This window comes from Siphateles boraxobius, unplaced genomic scaffold (assembly GCF_051911475.1).
Source record: "Siphateles boraxobius isolate OS27281-9 unplaced genomic scaffold, OSU_SipBor_1 7, whole genome shotgun sequence".
In the NCBI taxonomy this organism is placed as follows: Eukaryota; Metazoa; Chordata; class Actinopteri; order Cypriniformes; family Leuciscidae; genus Siphateles; species Siphateles boraxobius.
The window spans coordinates 20,338,005-20,358,888 of record NW_027509197.1 but is presented as its reverse complement, the minus strand read 5'-3'; the positions used below and the strand labels follow the sequence as shown (position 1 = coordinate 20,358,888).

Sequence of the window (20,884 nt, the reverse complement as noted above, 5' to 3'; positions counted from 1 at the left end):
ATTGGTTTAAGATATACCTGACCGTGTTTACATTAATTTCGCGTCAAAAGCATTTTGAGATGCAAGTACATTTACCCAATGAGTCGCTCACAGCCGCATGCACGAGCACTCTTAACAAAGCGCGCGTAAGTATTTTAAAATGAAAGCAGCTTTCTCAGTGATTTTCATAATTTAAATATATAAGCCAACTGCATTCCAAAAGACATAATGCCTTTGTGGAGCATTTGTAAGGAAAATTCCGGCGGCCAAAACCGCGCACTGCAAGAGTAACATAAAAGCGGCAAAACCTGTGCAATGAAGCCCGCGACTGTCCTTGTAATTCGCTTAAACCACGAACTTTATGAAAGCTTATTTTTCGGGAGGTTCGAGCGGTGTCGTGTGTGTGTGTGTGTGTGTGTGTGTGTGAGAGAGAGAGAGCGAGAGAGAGAGAGAAATTAGAAGCAAGCAGAATACGGTTGTTTCTAAAGCACGCGCAGAGTCATCAAGCATGTGTGTTTAAAAACTAAACTCAGATTCGATTCTGAAATTCTCTGAATCAATCCAGAATTGTTGGAGAGAGAATAAATAACACAATATCACATACATAAAAAATAAACTGTTCTTTCCTGTATGCCAGACCTATGCGTAGCGTGCCAAGTTGATGCTTGATTTGCAGACTGCTTTTCTCTCGCGAGTCACATGACCAGTGTAATCGCAGCTTTTGCGGTTACAAAATCGCATTTCATCATATCGCGATATTATCGCAAATGCAATTAATCGTTCAGCCCTACTACTGTTCAAAATAATGTTTGAGGAGGGTAAGATTTTTTTCATGTTTTTTCACAAAGAAGTCTCTATGCTCACCAAGGCTGGATTTACTTGACCAAAAATACAGTAAAAACAGTAATATTGTTAAAATTGTTTTCTATTTTAGTACACTTTAAAATGTAATTCATTCTTGGGATGGAAAAGCTGAATTTTAAGCATCAATATCTTCACTGTCTCACATCTCACATAATCCTTTTGAAATCATTCTAATATGCTGATTTGGTGCTCAAGAAACATTTATTATCATTAGCTAATGATAAATCACAATAAAATTGATTTTGCTTTAAAAAAGGTTTTTATAACATCAATATTTTGTTACCATTGAAATTTCATAATTCACAAAACAACTAATACTATAAGTTAAAAAAAAACTCAAGCTCACTGAAGACAATTAAAAAGTGATAAAGAAAGAAAGAAACTAATTACAAGCATATAACATATGCTGGTATACTGCCCACCCCTACTTGTATGTAGTTGTGAAATGCACTTACTTAATGATTAATTGTTTTTTCTGTAAGAAGTGGTATGTGTTTTTGGAGCATATTAAAGTGCAGTTCGTGACATTTGAAGGATGTTCCTGTAATCACTTTATTGCTGTGTTTTTATGCGCAATGTGTTCCATTCAAATATATCCAGCATGGTGCTGCCACTAAACCTGTGCTACCAGTCCTCAAATACTTGGCCCAAAGCATAAACTGTTCCTCGTGGCACAATATATGAACATTAGCTCAAGCCAATTTAGCCAAATGTCTGGATCACCAATGTTCCCGTAGATGCAAGAATGCCGCCAAACTAGTACTTCTAACACCTGACTTTCTGTTCTATTCTATTCTGTTACTTTCCATCTAAAAATTTTTGAGTGCAAGAACGCATCTTATGTAAATGTCCAGACTACAGACAGAGACTTGCATAACCTGCACGAGATCCCAAGTGTCTTTGATCAGGATTAGCAAGTAAATAATTAGATTCGAATCTCAATCCACTATTTGCTCTTTATTTTGTTCATGTAATCCTCTGGATTTTTGTCTTGTGTGTTAAGTGATGGTGATGACAAGGGGTGTGTTTTGGATAATTTCTTAACACCATCACATCACTGCCACATTCAAACACGATCTGTGTTGCGGTTGTTTTAGGAAAAAGTTAGGAAACCGCCCTCCGCCACATCCTGTTTCAAAGTGGCCCTTCTGTGTTAATCACACTCACTACCTTATAATTCTTTTTGTTTTTTTGGTTAACCACAATGTCTTGCTTTAACACAGTGTTTTGCTTTCTTTTTTTAACCATATGGTAACTCATGAGTAGCTTCTGAAAACAAAAGTCCCATCTGTGGATTATTCTATCTGTGGTTATTTTAAAACAGTTGTGTGTCGATTATTTGCCTCCAATGTCTGTCATTTTTAATTGATTTTCAGCTGCTAATCAGTGACGGACTGATGTTTGGGGTTTGAGCTTTACACTTTGGGTTGTTGTGGTTAAAGTCTTCTGAGAGATCAGTACAGCAGGTGTCTGTTTCCACTGCAGGCAGTCCATGTCTTAACCAGCTTCCCCTGTGGTTTTTTTCCCCAGGTGCCATTCTCGGCCGCTCAGAGACACAAGAGTGTGTCCTTTACAACTACAACCCCAGCTTGGAGAACCGAGGAAACCGCAGCGGTATTGAGTCTTGCGTGGGAGAAAAGGACAAGAGGCGTCATTGCTTCGCAACTTGGCGAAATGTGTCAGGATCAGTTGAAATAGTAAAGCAAGGCTGCTGGCTTGATGATGTCAACTGCTATGACAGGTAATCGTTTTGAGCCAAATATAAATGAAAGAGACATTGACTTGTGCTTAAGTAAGTGAATCTTGTATGTTTATTCGGTGCTCGCTCTGAATGATTTGTTAAAATGATTCAAACAGATAACCCAGCAGTTTGTGAGGCTTTTTGACTGGTAGCGTCCGTCAGTTTTAATCAGCATAATTTTAAGTGTCACGTTCAGTGCTAACTGTAGTCATATTTCACAGCCTTCCCCTCCGAATAGCGATTGTTTTGATTTAACTTAACTTATAGAGGCGTGGTCAAACCCTCCTGCACTGACCATGCGATCAGAATTCATTTTTGCCTATATCATAGTTTCCAACACTGTAACTGTAGTATAGATTTGTTTTTTGTGCTGCTCACATGCAGTTTTTCATTTGTTTTGCGTCAGCATTTGTACAAGTATTGTCATTTTGTAAAAATATTGCAGTGTGGGGCACTACCATTCAAAATTTGGGGCTCAGTATGATTGTTTTTTTTTTTTTAAAGAAACAGTAATTTTATTATATATCAAGGATTCATTACATTGTACATGAACAGTAGACATTTAGAAAGTTACAAAAGATATCTATTTGAAAATTTTGTTCTTTTGAAGTTTTTATTTGTCAAAGAATCCTGAATTTTTGTTTATAAAGCAGCACAACTGTTTTCGACATTGGTTATAATAAGAAATGTTTCTATTAGAATGCTTTCTGAAGTGACACTGAAGACTGGAGTAATGGCTGCTGAAAATTCATCTTTGTCATAACAGGAATGACATTTAAATATTTGATCAAATCAATCCAGCCTTGGTGAGCATTAGAAACTAAATCTTACCGACCCCAAACTTTTGAACAGTAGTGTATACTTTTCTTTTTTTTTCATTTTCAAGCATTATTTAACTTCTTCTAAATTGCCCATGCTCAATGCTCTACACATTACAGAGAGAAGACGCCACACATTCATTTAACCAAATACTTCCTTCTCAAGATTTCACAGTATTTCAGATAAAGTCTTGTGTAAACGTGTTTCCATGTTTAGGCTTGGTTGTGAACCTTGTAACCTCCGGCCATAAAAGGGGAGATATTAAAAACAGGTTTATCAATGCATCTGCCTCTATGCGACAGGTAGCACTGCTGGTAGATCAGGAAGTACTTCTCCTGAACGAAGCTGTTTTGATAGCGTGCAAAGGAAGCAGTCCTTTTCCTGTACTAACATGCTGCTGAACCCGTTTACCTCCCTTGCTGGAAGGATTTATGTTTTTTTTTTTGTTTTTTCATGCACATTGCTCTGCCATGTCAAGTCCTTAAGTAGTTGAGCAAGTATTGCGACCGCTTAATGGCGCGTGTGCGTCGCAAGACAGTAACCGAATCACTTTTCTGACTAAATGCCTCTGGAATGTCATCCATTGCCCTTTTATTTTTTCATTTGCACCTGTGTGTGTATCTTAAGGATTATTGGTGTGCTGCTAAGCTTTGTTTATCTTCTTTAAGCCAACCTGAGAGCTCTGCTTTGATGTGGGCTGCCAGATTTTAAAAAGTATCTCTTTGGCTCAGGCATTTTTTCCGCCCATGTGCATTTATTCGTTTGTTTGCTCTCTAACCCGAGCGAAATCCAAATAAACCTTGCAGCACGCATGTCTCAATAATCCCCAAATGTGATGCAATCTTTATTTTATTGGGAAAAATTTGGGGAAAAAGTGCTGCCAATCTATTTTTTTATAATCAAATTAATTACATTTAAATGTAATTAATTAATCAAATGAATTGTATGTAATCAGTATGTACTGTTGTGCACCTTTGTGTTGTTTGGTGAACGGATTAGATATTGAAATATTGATATTTGTTGTGTTCTAGAAACATCAGTTGTGGACTGACAGCTCTGCTTGTTCTTTATCTTACAGCACCGAGTGTGTGGAGAAGAAGGAGGACCCAGATGTGTTCTTCTGCTGCTGTGAGGGCAACATGTGTAACGAAAAGTTCTTCTACAACCCCGACACACAGCCAGTTCAGAGTAAGGCTCCCTTCAGCGACACAAACAGCAAAGTCTTTAAGGGTATTGGAAGTTCTTTAGTTATACCTCTTCCTTTGATGTAATTGTGCTGGTGTTTGATTCTGTCGGTGTGAAGCTCTCCTTTCTGTCTTTGTCTCATCATAGCCTATTTTCCCTCATAACCACATCATCAAAACCATCAGATTACCTCAAAAGCAACTCTCAGACATTTTTTCATGACTATTCATGTCAAAAGTCACAATAGGCTTGCTGTGTTTTTCGTATCCTCATACAATCCATTTTTGTTTTGTTTTTATTGTTTTTTTCATGTTTCATATCCTAAATTATAAGGTGTGTTTGTGTAGCCACGTTTTAGCACCACAATCCAGTGCATACCTGCCTTGTAACGACTGTTTTTTTGTTGCGTTATAATGGACACTTACTTTGATAGTCTGTACATCAGTGTTTTGTGCTTCATGTTATTTATGGACGTAAAAAAATTGCATATTAGGAAGACAACATTGTGAATAGTTTATACACATGTAATATAAACATCCACTTTCTTTTTTTGCCAGAACATCATAACATATAACTGTTATGACGTTTATATTAAATCAACTGGATGTCTTGAAGGTGCTGTTTTTTTAGTGTGCCTAATTTTATTTTCGACATGTTCAAAGTGTTGTCAGTGGTGTGAATGTGCATTATTAGTTCCTGTTGGAAGCATATGGTGCAACTGAAGATCTTTTCTGCTAGCTTTTTGGCATGTATTTTTAATATCTTGTTACTGTGTTTACATGGACCCTAATAATCTGATTGTAATCGGACACAGTCCAAAAAAAAAAAGTCACACATTACCAGTCTAACCACATCAATCGTAATGAATTGGCCAAATCCTATTAAAATTTCATTCAGATTGGTAGGGGTGGTTGAAACCTTTTTGTAATCCAATCGAGAGGACATGTAAACACTTGATCGGATTGAAAACCAAAACTTGAAAGTACTGCGCATGTGCAATGACGTAGAAATGGCTAGGCATGTATCAAATTTTCATGCTGCGATTAATTGATTGAGCTTTTATTACGATATGCGTTATTATCACGATAGTTTAATTGCACAAGTGAAACGGATGGATTGGGGGATGTAAAAAAAAAAAAACAGCAACTTGCATCACAATAGGTGTAATTGTGATTGTCAAAACATTTGGTAACTAAACAGACAACATTGCAACACAATGTTACATGGTACAATGACTGGTAGGCTACTGTTTGTATTATTGCTTAACACACTTTTCACGATTTCAGTTCAATTCTTGATTTGATTTCAATTTTGATTGAATATTGACTCATTTGGATACATATTAGGTAGGCTACAGTAGATAGCCTACAAGTGATTTTTTCTCAAGAAAAAATATATCTCACATAATGCTGTAAACATACAGAAAGCCCTATCAGCTGGTATTATTAAAGGTTAAAAATAACAAATTAAATGTAATGACACAACTAAAATAATAAATATGTAATATAGTGCACATAGTGCAAAATACTCCTCTCTATAGCTATTTTTTTCTAGACAACTAACGTGCAGTGCCCGGTTGCATAAAGCACAAGTTTTTCCCTTAAGTGTGGGACTTCAGGCGTCTTCTCTCTGGCGCGTTACTGTAAAGATCGCGAGTCAGCATCGTCAACTTTATCTTGAAGCCGACATACTGACACAGAAAAAACTTGTTTATTAATAAACAATTAAAATCTCTCCCTGCTATTTGACATATTCATAATCATTACTTTTACCGGTTCTTTGTGGCAGCTTTAAGATACTTTATTGGCAGCGCCACCCTTGTTACATGAACCCGTCACCACTGCATCAGCGCCGAAAACATGATTTTATTTTTTATTTTAATCTAAAATAAAAAATTATGATACGAACCGAATTTTAGGTTTGGTCTATCGTGACAGCCTTAGTAAGATGAGAAAGCAGGAGTTTAGTCGTTTGTCATGGTTGTAAAAAAAACAATGGCTATCTGTACATCTTTGCCAAACGCAAAGATGTCATGCCTTTTTCAAGGGGAGGGTCATGCCTTTTTTCACAATCATTTTGGAGGGTCATAGAAAAATGTATTACTGGCGAAGGTAGGGTCAAGTCTTTTTTGACTACAGATCTCAAAACTCCTCTGGTGGCCCTTTAAATAAATAACGAACCGTCCCTAAGTTGTCTGTAACATTATTAAATACATGCCTGCGTAGCGTTAAGGCAATTCATGAAGGGCGTCATGAACCATGGTCGGCAGGGGTAACCACTGTCTCCTAGCAGAAGACCACCGTGCATTCCAGCTTCAAAATCTCTCCCGATCTTGCTCTCTGCCAAAATCCTAGAGTCATGTGTACTCCCTGGCCACGATGCAACGACATTTCTTATTCTGCACAGATGATCACACACTAACTGCACATTAACAGAATGGTAATTTTTTCTGTTCACATACTGATCTTCGTGCGTGCGTGGCGCCTGAATTCTGACATGTGTGCCGTCAATTACACCACTTATTCGAGGAAACCCCGCCGAAAAAAGAGGTTTGAATGACATCCAGTTCAACACGAGATGGAAGGTCAGTTTGGCTTAAATGATGGCAAAGGGCCCCTGCAACCCGGTGCTGGTCATTAAATGGCTTTCCTGGGGTAAATGTAACGTTCTGTGACAATATTGTTCTCCTGCAGTTTTATTGACCCCTTTCCATGGTTGAAAAACACTAATTGATCGATATTATGTATGAGGCATATACCAATCGGTAAGTTGTACTGTACCTTTAAATAAAAAGTAACAGATGATCGATTTACATGAAATGATGGCGCTACAACGATCTGTCACGTCACATTTACAAGCGCCAAAATGGTATTTATTGTCTGAATTTCGTAATAAAATGCACAGAACCTGAGAGCTGAGAGTTTTTTTCATATCAAAAGTAACCTGCTCTGTCTAGTCTGTTGGTGTCAGTGTCCTCTTTGCTCCGTGATTTTTCTCTGCGTGAAAAAATGGATGTGTGGCGTGAGAGCGTGTAAAAAGTGTCGATTGCTATAGTCTTGGCAGCCCTGACTTTTAGAAGGGGGATAAATCGAAGGCAGCGTTCCTCCTTCTGCGATTTATTGCATTACCGAATACCGGCACATGTCTAGAAATGGCATAATGACGCATGACGCAAGGAATGAGCTGTTGATGTTGAATAGTGGCATAAGTGACTGTCGTGACATTCTAAAATTCTCCTTCCACTCATTGTCTGTGAAGTGGAGCAAGACAAACGTCCATCCCACCAGTCCTTGTTTAGAACTCTCATCCACAGACGCCTTGTTTTGGTTGCAGGAATGGGCGTTTTTACTGCTTTTTTAATAAAAGCGACAAGCCACAACGGTTCATGTGCTCATTGTCTCCTAATTAGGACCTGAAAAGAAGCAATTTAGGAGAATATGCACAAACAGTGATAAAATATAATGCATGCCAAATAAATCAATTCTGATTTGAAGCGTGTGACATATAAATGCGCACATCAACCCCATCACTTTATTTAGAGTTCATGTAAACACTACATTTGGACTCATTAATAGTAAATCAAAAGTTGTCCATGTAAACGTAGCTAAGTGACATTGATGAGGTGCAGTTTCTGTGAGCTTTTTGGATTTGATAGTTTCTCGTGAGTTTGTAATTTTGCTTTTGCATTATTGTACAGTTCCAGTGAATCCATTGTCCCTTACTTGTTAATGCAGAAAATACAGCTTTAACATTTGATTTTTGAAATAATTAATTACAGATGTGCTTTTAAGCTACAGATATTAGGGACTTTTATAATGTTGGTAATGTTTATTCATTTGTTCAGATAATTCTCTATTTCTTTGATCAAAAGGTATGCTTTGATATGCTTATTGACCAAGCCACCAAAACTCCACTGACAAAAGCTCTGTTAATTGCTGCATGCGTTGGCTCTTATACACATCTTAATTTCTCGTGACTACTGCACAGCTTTATGGCTGTGGATTATTCCGCTTTTGAATGAAGAGCTTGTTGTCTGTCTCATATGTCACCTTATTGATGCAGCTCATCTGGCTTTTTCATTTTTCATAACCTTTGCTTTGCTTTAGTGGAGTTTAAGTTCTTTTCAGAGCAGCAGATTCCTCTGTAAAATTTAATTTGATCGTTGTGATGTTGCTGCTACCGGAGGCTTTTATAAATTCAGGTGATTTTTGACATCAGAAAAAAAAAGAAAAAAAAAACTTGGCATGCTTGTGTGAACAAGCTAAGACGCATTGGATGGAGCTGAAGCAGTGGCAAGAAATGAACATTCAATTTCTGGCTTAAGCTTTTTTATATATATAAAGAAGTAGCTCTAAAACTTCTCAAAATTTGTATTTAGAGGCAGAAAGATTGCATTGGTCTTGAATTGATCAATTTATATGTAATTATTAATATTTATACCAGAAAAAGTTTGGGGTCGGTAAGATTTGTTTATATGTTTTTGAAAGAAGTCTCTTAAGCTCACCAATGCTGCAGTTGTTTAATTGAAATACAGTAAAAACGGTAATATTCTTAATTACTACAATTCAATTACAAAAACCTTAATCTCTATTTTAAAATGTAATTTGGTCCTGTGAAGGCAAAGTTGAATTTTCAGTTCTCCTGTCAGGAACCACTGGACATAACTGGACCCAAGCACAGAGAGGAGCAGTGAATGGTTATTTTTATTAATAATAGGGTGTAACAGCTGCACAGTCCAGAGACAGTCCACAACAGAGGTCTAGACAGGAGACTCGGGCACAGGATTGAGCAGCCCACTAACCAGCAGTCAGTGCAGTCTCCGGCTGAGCATTACAGGACTCAAACACACACAGACACACAACACAGGAGAAACAAGACAAGAACAAAACCACTAAAACATTAGATAAGTACAAGGCAGGGCAAACACTGTAGTTAAGTAACTGAAAATCTAAACCTTTACATATAAGAAAAGAAAACTAACAAAACTCTAAAGTAAATGACTAAAGTAAAACAAGTCCACATCTGGAGAAAGCTAGGTATTAGAGCCCGACCGATATATCGGCGGGCCGATATTATCGGCCGATTTTAGGCATTTTCCTAACTATCGGTATCGGCATTTATAATGGCCGATAAATGAATATTTTAAAAAATGCGGGTACGGTGATTCATGTAAGGGTGGCGCTGCCAATAAAGCACCTAAAAGCTGTCACAAGAACTGGCAAAAATAATGATTATGAATACAACAAATATAGCAAGGAGACATTTTAATAGTTTATTAATAAACAAGTGTTTTCAGTCAGTGTCAGCCAAAGATGAAGTTGACGATGCTGACTCGCGATCTTCAGTGAGCGCGCGCCAGAGAGAAATGCACATTTCATACGATTACATGAGTCTGTCTGTCTTTCGTTTTGAATTGTTCTGTTTAAAAGTAGACATTTCAATATAGATATATTTCAATTCTCAGGTCTATACGCTGAGTTTCGGTTCATGAGACGAGCTCCAGTTCACCCGCAGCCGCCTCCGTGTCGAGATTATCTATCGTCTGCTAAATTTACTTCTTATAAATTAAATCCAGGCAAATGGCTGATGAAACATTGATTAAAATTAAGATACAATTAATACAAAACGAAATTCACTTTGAAACGAAAGGTTTTGTGCTTTCTGTTTGATGTCTATGTGAAAGTTTCAAAGCATTAGTGCCGCTTTCAGAGCGCTCACGTCCGTAGTCTGTAACATTGTTTTTTCCTCATAAATGCAAACACGAAAAATAAAATAAAATAAAATGAATATTTTATGTAGCCTGTGGAGACTGAGAGCCAACCCTTCTTCATCCGGTGGGTAGTAGCCTACTTGTGATTTGCGCAGTGTAATTCACAGAATTGATTTCTCTGCTACAAGCCTCTGTCACGTATTGTGTGAGCTTGTGACTATTGCAAGCGCGCAGCTGAGAAGTCCTGATTATATTGTCTGCTATATTTAGGCCTTCTTCTTATTTATTAAGGCAATTGGTTGATGAAACATTGATTAAAATGCGTGGTGCGAGCGATCTCCGACAGTAAACTGATTCTGCTTTGTCTAGGGTAAACAGCTGTTGCGACGCGAGCAGTAACGGCCGCGTCCGGTGTAGACACAGTGTTAAAGCTCATTCTGCCTGATAACGCTACGTTACAACATCAAGCAATATTCCAAAAATGTATATAATTATAACACTTTATATAGGGCCATTTTGCATTAAGAGTAGCCTAGTTTCACGTTTAGTACATTTTGCTTACTAATTATTTAAAATAGTATAAAAGTACTGTACATATGTAATTAAAAACGTTTTCATTATGATATTATTCATTTTACTTTAGTAAAAAGATCTGAGTTCTTCCTCCACTGGTAGAGATTAGAGGAATTAAGAGTAAAAATAGAAGATAATAAGGTTTTGTCAGTGACACTTTTTATATATTTATTGATACAAGTTATGACTAAATTAAAAGACAAAGTCGTCGTTAGTGAAGATTATGCAACAGTATTTAGAATACAATATAATATAACATGCAATGCAAACTAGTTTGGTTACAGCTCAGCTGTATAATTCTCATTCTATCATTCCCCCTGCCTCCATTACATATCTGTGTCACACAAGTGTTTGATTACCACATTTGAGTGATCATTGCAAAACGTGTTTATAAAATATATTTATTCTGTTTATAGCTACTGTGTAAAGTACCCATCAAAAGTTTGTACACACCAATAGGAAAGTGTCCAAACTTTTGACTGGTACTGTACTATAATACACATATATAATATTGCTACTGTATTATAATAAACACATAAATAATATCGGCCGATATATCGGTATCGGGCTTTTTTTACTCCCTAATATCGGTATCAGCATTGGCCCCCAAAAATCCATATCGGTCGGGCTCTACTAGGTATTAGAAAAACTGCAAGGATACAAAAAGCTACTGTACAGAGAGAGCTTTGGATAATCACACCTGGATATGACACGATACTTGAGAAAGGTCTTGGACATGAACACAAAACAACAATCCAGCAAAGACAAGAAGCACAATATATAGGGAGTGGAGCAAACGAGGACCAGGTGAACACAATCAGTGAATGAGGACTAGACAAGGACTAAACGAGGGGGCGTGGTAAGGGGAAACTTGGAGGAAAGACAAGGGGAACATGGCCAACATAAACAAGGACAAAGCCATGTGCTCAAGCACAAAACAAATATGGAAATATTAAACAAAGATTCAAGAGACAAAGCTGCCAGGGCAGAACCCTGACAACTCCAGTCTTCAGTGTCACATGATCCTTCAGTAACCATTCTAATATGCTGATTTGGTGCTCAATAAACATTTCTTTTTCCTTTTGAAAATGGTAGTGTTTGAATGGTAGAGTATATAATAAATAAGTGTGGCTGATGTAAAATTGGCTAAACAGACGTAAATGCTGCAGATGTGACAAACAATAGGGACCATCATTGGTAACAACTGGGAAAACTTTCTGTGGATATGTAGTTGTGTATAAAGTGTTACAACTACATGTCAACACAGGTGTTAGTTAATTACAGAGAATCATTGCTGTGATGTGAGCTTTAGGGTTGTGAGAATTACATCAGTCTAAATGCCTAGCTATTGATCATTTCAAAATGTGTTGTTAAAGATATACAACAGGTTTTGTTAACAACAGGTTTTTTTGTTTTCTTTTTCTATAAAAAAGAAAAGCAACATTCATATGTTCCAATAGTACTTGTTACTGTTTAGCATAGACCAAATTGTGCGGCTAAAACAGCTGTGTTGTGGGACATAATGTGTGTTTGGGAAGTTGGGAACAGGGTGACCTATAATGTGCACAAATACAATCACAATCAATTTGACAGCATCACATTGGAACACAAATTGGTGCTAAATACAATTTAAAAAATTGTTATATTAAGTTCTTTGGAAATATATGAAAGAAATAGCACTACTTTCATTTTACACTGTTCTGTTTCACATGGTAACTTCACTAAGCTTAACATTACAGAGTTTTAGCCTGTGTAGCTCTTCCTCCACTGCAGTAGATCCTTAAAAATACATGAATTTAACAACCTGAACAACTACTATTGAGTGATTCTGTAATAAAGACATCAGAGCTTTCGTTGTACCTGTTTGCTTGCTGTCTTTAGGCTTTTAACTTTCAGAGATGAGCGTGTCTTTTAGATTACCGGGGCTGATCTGGTCGCTTTATCTCTTCTGAGTAAACACTGACATCAACATCCTCTTAACTAAATGAGGGGTGGAGGCATGTCAGCGAGCCACTGCTCTCAGCTCCCTGCAGGAGGGCTGTTGTACGTTTCAGCAATCGTGATTTATCATCTACCCGCGGCCGCTTTAAAAGATTCACGATTTAGTTGCATACAGCACTGGTTGAGCTCCGCCTGATGAGTTTTGAAACAACAACTGTCTGTATCAGTGCAAATGTGGTGGGTAGAAGAGTCTTCAGTACTTCAGTAGCAGAGGTGGGCTTGGGGGGTCTCACTTGTGCTTATGTAATGGGTATATTTCCAGCACTGACTCACTCAATATGGAATGATCTTGATATGAAATGCAAAAACCCACAAGGACGCGGAGAGTTGCACAAAGCGCACTGGAGTTTCTCAGAACACGCTTTCTGCGAGCATGGAGCTGTGTGCTTTTCATGACCTTGTGACTGGGTACTTTTTTGTCCCGCGGCTGCATGTGGCCATTTTGCCTGCTGAGTGGGGGAAGGGTGAAGTAGGGTCGGATGAGAGTGGGTTTGTTGGGGGGGGATGAGTTTTGTCCTCTGCTCGTGGATTAATCCAGAGTCCTTAACCCACTTCCAAGTCCATAGCCGGCACGAGAGGGAAGAAATGGCATCACGAATGGGATCTCTGCTGGACCAAAGCTAATACAGGTTCAGCCGAAGTTCGACCGGGTGGTTTGATCCCACAGTCAACCCAGGCGAATGGGAAATGCTCTGCCATAACACAAGGGTGAGGGATCACTGCATCTCTGGCGAACATCCACGGCCCAGTCCGATCTCTGGCACTAGATGCAGAGAAACCAAAGACCACCCTGTGCTCTTAAGTACACACGCTATTCTCCCTCAAGCGCACACTCATGCAGTTCTGTTGAACCGTTTTTAACGTGAATGTGCATTTGCATAGACGCATGTGCATTGGAAATAAAACTGTTTGCACAAGGCAGGATCCGTCAGTAGCCTTCAGGGAATCAAACCACCCTTGAATTACAAGGCTGGCGTGTAAGTATTGTAATTAGCAAGTTTAAAAGGTGCGGGACTTAAGATAAGTATGCAGTGAGAGATTCTCAACGCACACTGTGAATCTCGCTAATGCAACGTATAGAAGGTGAATGTTAGACTTCACATCTGTCTTGTGTTCGTGTGCTGTTCCTCTTGAGGGAATTAGAATCTGAGATTCTGCTTAGTAATGCTGATATCATCACCTTTCACATTCATATCTCTTATTAAACCAATAATAATGAAGTGTGGTATTCAGCTGTTTTAAAAGACCATATACTTTTTAAAAAGGAAGGAAATGCTGATATTCCTTTGTTTATTTTATTTGATATACTTTTTTTATTATTAATTTGTATTTATCTATTATCTATTGAATTTTTAGCCCTTTCAGTGGGAGCAGTTCACTAAATTTAAAAACCGTTAATTTGATAGGCTTATAATAATAGTAAAAGCTTAGAATGTGGATATGCATACATGAGATCCGACTCTTTGCTTCTTTCTTTTTTTTTTTTACAGACAAATTATAAATGGTAACTTTCTCAATTTATGAAATATGATCATGATGATCATAAATGGTATCTGTACAAATATAATGACCTATATCAAATCAGTAGCCTATATTGTAACAGTCTTAACTAGTAGAATACAACAAGCATATTTGTTTCTCATAAGTATTTGTGGTAACTAGGGATGCTCTGATCGATCGGCCACAGATCGGTATCGGCCGATAATCACATTCTATGATTTGATCGGTAGTCACTAAAATAGGCTGATTCCACCAACTGATTGAAAATTGGTGACATAAGCGGCGCAGTCATCACCAGTTATTACACTGTCTTCAATAAACAATGCATTTTAAGCCTTGTGAGTAAAGAACAAGTGATTTGAACACTCACGGGCAGTAGGCAGCGAAACAGTGCTCATCTGATATGTTCGCGCGCTGTCTGAGAGACTGGTTCTGAGCGCACACACCTGGAACGTACGCACATAAAGCTGCTGCTCATACAGCTTATCTTACTGGGCTTGAACAGTCAAATACACACACTTGTGTGTCAAAATGCCTAATAGTGGGCTAATAAAGCTGCTGCCGTCTTTGCCATTCATGTTAATCAAACTATCTCCCATTGCTCTTAACTAAATCACTTTTGTGAAGATTATGCACTGTTTTTGTACATTTGGTTACTTTTTGCAATTTATGTCGTATTTCTCTTTTTAGAGCTTGAAGTTTAGCACTACAGAGTTGATGGTGAGCGACAATTCAGTACAACTACAGAATAGACTCTCTCCCCAAAATGCAGAAAAGCTCAAATTTATAAAGAGAATCCTGCCTTACCTACTTAAGTAGGGCGTAGGAAGAAATAACTCAAATACTCAGCAGTTGCTGAATAAATATTCCTGATCATTTTTGTATCAGACAACTCATTTTGTTAATTTAGGAGTTTGCAGTGTCCTCAGTCACGTATTGAGCAATGTTTAATTACACCTTATGGGTTGTAATTATGTTCATTTTGACAAAGTCTTGTAGGCTCTTTAATAAGTCAGAGTATCCTCATATGGATGTTTTGCATAAGCCCTGTTTTTAACGGCCTATTAAAATGCTCATTGTAAAATAAATGTATTTTATTCTAAATTAATACAACAATATATAGCATTGCTATAAATAATGTCTGTGGTATTACTTATTTGGAAAAAACACTGACATTCAGCAGATAGCTTAATTATTACTTATATAAAGCTTGAATGATCGGGATCTGTATCGGTCGATAGTGATGACAAAAATAAAATTGGTAATCGTTATCGGCTGCAAAAATCCTGATCGGAGCATCCCTAGTGGTCCACTTTATTTTACAGTGTACTTGTTACATGTAGTTACTATAGTAATAATAACTGTAATTTTTGCATAACCAAATGCATCTAACCCTAAACCAAACATAAGTAAGTAGATGTTGTTAATTAATATTACTTATTCAATGTTTAATTACACTGTAACAAGGTCACCTTAAAATAAAGTGTAACCGTATTTGCATATGAGGAGGCCTTTACACAAGCACATTGAATTAAACACAGGGGTCTTGAGAATTTTTAATGTTTCATATGTTACCTTATTTTTTGTAATTTTGTGATTGATTTGTAAGTCACAATGGCTAAAACGTCTTCTAAAGGACTACATGTAAATGGAGCTCATGACAGAATGTGTGAATAGTCATTTCCTAGTTAGTTAGTAAAGTTTTGGTCACAGATTACACTATTGTTCAAAAGTTTGGGATCAGTAAGGTCATATATATATATATATATATATATATATATATATATATATATATATATATATATCAGGAATTAATTGCATTTTAAAATATAATAAAATAGAAAATGTATATTTTAAACTCTAATAATATTTCACTACATTACTGTTTTTACTTTATTTGGATCAAATAAATGCAGTTTAAGGTGAGCATAAAAGACTTGGTTGAAAAACATTGTTTTTTTTAAATTGCAGACCCCAAATTTTTGAGTGGTAGAGTACATTAAAAGTACAAAAAAAGTATTGATTGGTACTGATGTCTCTCGTTCTTTTTATCTCCCCAGCAACATCCAACCCCTTTACCCAAAAGCCACCACTGTTCAGCACCCTCCTGTACTCCATCGTGCCCATCATGGGCATCGCTGCCATTGTCCTGCTGTCCTTCTGGATGTATCGGCATCACAAGCTGGCGTATCCACCTGTTCTGGTGCCTACCCAGGTAACCTGATACTTTTCGTATACAATGCATGTATTTTGATTCACTTTTAATAAAATGAGAATAAAAGTCTAATTTGTGTGAGTGTGTGCGTGTGTGCGTGTGTGTGTGTGTGTGTGTGTGTGTGTGTGCGTGTGTGTGTGTGTGTGTGTGTGTGTGTGTGTGTGTGTGTGTGTGTGTGTGTGTGTGTGTGTGCGTGTGCATGCGTGTGTGTGTGTGTGTGTGTGTGTGTGTGTGTGTGTGTGTGTGTGTGTGTGTGTGTGTGTGTTCGGGGAGCTGTTATTTCCCCTGGGCAGAACCTCCTGTTGACGTGAATGACAGTGAATTCAGGGATCTAATGTGCTAATGTCACACCAGCTCAAGCTCAAACACACTGTCAGCTGAAATCAAACGAGATCTGTCAGGACACTGTTGTTTCGATGCCCTCTTCTCTTACAATAAACAAAAGATAACAAAATGACATTACACAAGACATGAGCAATCAGGTGACCTTTACACCCTGTGTGTGACTAGTGTTAAGATTCACATCTACTTCTGAACTACACAATAGAGCTTAATAGATTCAGCCAATGAAGTGAAAATCTGAACTACTGGGCCAGTGGGAAAAAATCCTCACTGCTGAGCATTGTAGGACATCTTTGGCAGGTCAGAATAGATGCATTAACAAGCGTGTGCTGGGATGATTTATGGGACCATATGGTAGCACAAAGGGTTACCTTTGAGTCAGGTGAGCATTTGGAATTCCCCGATTGAGTTTCAGTGTTATGTAGGTCAGATCTGACAGATAAACCATCCACACAGTACTGCTTATATCAAATATCATAATCCGCCCAAACTTGTTTTTTATTTGTTGTAAGCTTTTTTAGTTCTTAATGCAGCAGGCAGAAGTCTTCGGGGACTATTACAACACTTAAGGCCTCATTATGCTTCTGCGCCAACTCCACGGCGTAGCTACGGCGTCGTGGCCGTTTTATGGTTCTGCGTCAGGTTGAGCTGCATCGCGGTGCATCTGACCAATCACAGCCCTTGTGGTCTGCTTCGCCTCGACGCGTTGTTACAATTTTTTGGAGGTGCACGTCGAGCTACGGCGGAGGGGTTCGCGGCGACGCAGAGGGGTCTGCGGGGGTACGCCGTTGATTCGACGCAGAAGCATAAAACAGGCTTTAGTCAATATAAAACTGTTTGCAACTTCCATAATGGTATATACTTACGGTAACCTTTCTGTAACTACTAAAATGGTTGGAATTTAATTCTTAAATGGATTGTAAAAAGCAGTCTGTATATGACAGGTGGTTGTGGACGTGTTTGAAAATAAGGTTTGGTGATGTCAGATGAAAAAGAAAATAGTTTTGGAGGCGAAGAAAGTTTTATTTCGTATTTATTTATTTACACTTCTGTTTAAAGGTTTAGGGTCAGTAATATATATATAATTTTTTTTTTGAAAGAAAGGACACATTGAATATTTTACATTGTTACAAAGGATTTCTATTTTAAATAAATGCTGTTCTTTTAAACGTTCTATTCATCAACAAAACCTGAAAATATTGAGCATATTAGAATGATTTCTGAAGGATCATGATTCATGTGACATGAATAGTTGCTGAAAATTCAACTTTGCCATCACAAATGTTGATCAAACAAAGGAATAAATTACATTTGAAATTAATTTAAAATAGATAACAGATATTTATTTTGAAATATTATTTAACAATATTTTAATTTTAACTGTTTGATGAAATACATGCAGCCTTTGTGAGTAAATAAATCTTAATCCACATTTTTTAATGGTAGTATATTCATTTACTTTTTGTTTTGCTCGATCATTTCCTCCAGAATTGTCTAAAGCCTCAAAGCTGTCACTCTACTGCGTCACAAACGTTGGGAGATTGCCAGAAATGATTTTGTAATGGAAAGTGTGACATTTCGCAAAATGCCACAAAGAAATCTGCTTGTTTTGAATTGCTCAGAAATGTAATTTCTTTGAAAATCTGTTTCATTGAATTACGCATTTGAGTGCAGAAAAAGGCTTTAAAGTAGAGGTCGACCGATAGTGGATTTTACCGATACCGATATTTAGGTTTGACCATAAATGCCGATAACCGATAATTCAACAGATATTTTTTAAAATGGATACTCGATTAAAAACAAACATAACACTCACAAGTAAAACAGTGCTGAACTGAAATGTGCTAAATTAAATAAATATATAAATATGAATATATTAAAATTAGAAGTTCTACAGAACAAACTCTTTATAGAAAATAATTTAAACATTAAAATATTACAAGTTTCGTTAGCTATAACCTAGAAACATACGTACATTTCATAAGTAACACTTTGCAAGTCACATTTGTTAACAAGGATGTATTAGCTAGCTTTCATGAACTATATGCATTATGCAATATACGTTTTTACTGCATGTATTAATATGAGATATACAATTGAACCTTTATCATTCATGTTAGTTCATAGTACATTAACTAAGGTAATAACAGATCAAATAAGAATTAAAACTCAATTTCAAATGCATTAGTACATGTTGAAATTAACAAACTAACAATGAATAATACTTCTACAACTTTTATTAACCTTAGTTAATGCTAAAAATTTAATCTTACTGTAAAGTGTTACCATTTCATATAATTTTAGAGAGTCATGCTTAAAGGTGGCCATTCAAATTTAATAAAGACCTATATTACGTATACGTAATATAGCCTATGTATGGTCTCTCACTTTATTTGCTTCTATTTTAGAACACTTGATGATTATCTAATCAAAATAACAAGATGTATTGTAGTGATAAAAAAAGATCGAACGCGTTTCTGATTTGTTTGTATCTGTCGACTAACTTAACATATCAATGTTGAGAAAGCAATCACGTCACTAGTTTTAAATATGTAACTTCGTCGCCTAATGAATGCATAAAAGTGACCAGCTGGATATAAAATAATGCAAATAGGTGGTAACAATTGCAACATAAAACATTTGGGTCAGGTCTGCGTATGTTTTTGTCACATTGTTTAAACCACTTGACTGAGGAACTAATGTTAGAGTCCTCTCAGCCTCGACGGCAAACATACTTCTGTTCTTTCTCTGCTGATGCAGCATCTAGTCAACAAATTAATTACTTTATAATAATATGGCAATATACTTTAGTGTTAAGTATTCATACCGTTTCGCTGTCGGTGTTTCAAATGCGCGTCTGAAGTGTCAGGGCTCTCTGTCCTCCAAGTTCTCTCCGTGCTGCGCGCCTCAAGTGCTAACGTAAACAACTCAGCTAGTGATAGTTTGTTATTTGTCCTCTAGAGGTCGCTCTCGCTCTGTATGCCAGCAGTCTCTTCTCAGCGCTCTCGTACTGTGTAATGACTCCGCACACTTCTCAGCCGCTGCAGCAACGGACGCAACCCGGAAAAACTATCGGTGTGGATATTTACCGATACCGATAGTTACACCAAACAACTATCGGTGTCGATTAATCGGCAAAACCGATGAATCGGTCGATCTCTACTTTAAAGTTCTCTTTATTCTTCAGTGATGAAACCATTACCTTCCAAAAGTTTGCTCAGTTTCTGTTAATAAATAACATTGTGCTTTATTTTGATATTGATGCATTATATTGCTGCTACAACCTTCCTTTCTAGTTGGGATGCACCGATTAGAATTTTTGCTGCCAATACTGATATCGACTCCCGATTTCTTGTCATCTTGATCGGCCCATACTGATCTAGATATTTATTTTACAGTGAACCTTTTAACAGGCCTTTAAAAACAGAGCTTACCCAAAACACTATTTATATTAGGATACTTTGGCTTATTAAAGAGCCTACAAGACTTTAAAACTGAACAATTGCAGGCTGCCAGTCAGTTCTGTTACGTTGTTACACTAGTAGGTTGTGCCAAGGGACGGTCTCTATGAGTGAGTCATTAAACCGTTCATTCAACTAATACACTTAAAATTGCTGATTTATTATTAATGAACTATTAACAATTCATTCAGATTAATTTAACTTTGAGCGCCACTTTACAAGGCTCAATCGACGAGCAACGTGTCACCTAGGTAACACTGAAGTTAAGGTTTCACTTCATAGAATTAATGGCATTGAACAGTGCTGACGCCAGTCATGGGAAATCCCCTTAAACATTGAAAGAATACTACGACAAAGATAGATTCATCTTCTGACAACCAATGGCACATTTATTTTTTTCACGAAAGACTTGACCTTGAGATTGACAGACTTAGGTAATCATACACACTCAGTTTCCTTGTCACTGTCCTTAAAATGTTATGTCCTTAAAGTTG

The 20,884-nt window shown here is 37.2% G+C and overlaps 1 protein-coding gene across 2 annotated transcripts in view; it reads left to right on the top strand.

The window, feature by feature from the left end:
• Positions 1-20,884, top strand: part of acvr2aa (activin A receptor type 2Aa) — an 82,675-nt gene that overhangs the window by 38,460 nt on the left and 23,331 nt on the right. Inside the window, exons 2-4 of one of the 2 annotated variants that reach the window (XM_077216421.1) lie at positions 2,374-2,584; positions 4,482-4,591; positions 16,433-16,587. In XM_077216421.1, the coding sequence (XP_077072536.1) occupies positions 2,374-2,584; positions 4,482-4,591; positions 16,433-16,587 (476 nt within the window). Of the gene's footprint in view, positions 1-2,373; positions 2,585-4,481; positions 4,634-16,432; positions 16,588-20,884 lie in introns of both variants that reach the window. The other variant, XM_077216420.1, reaches the window with a different exon arrangement.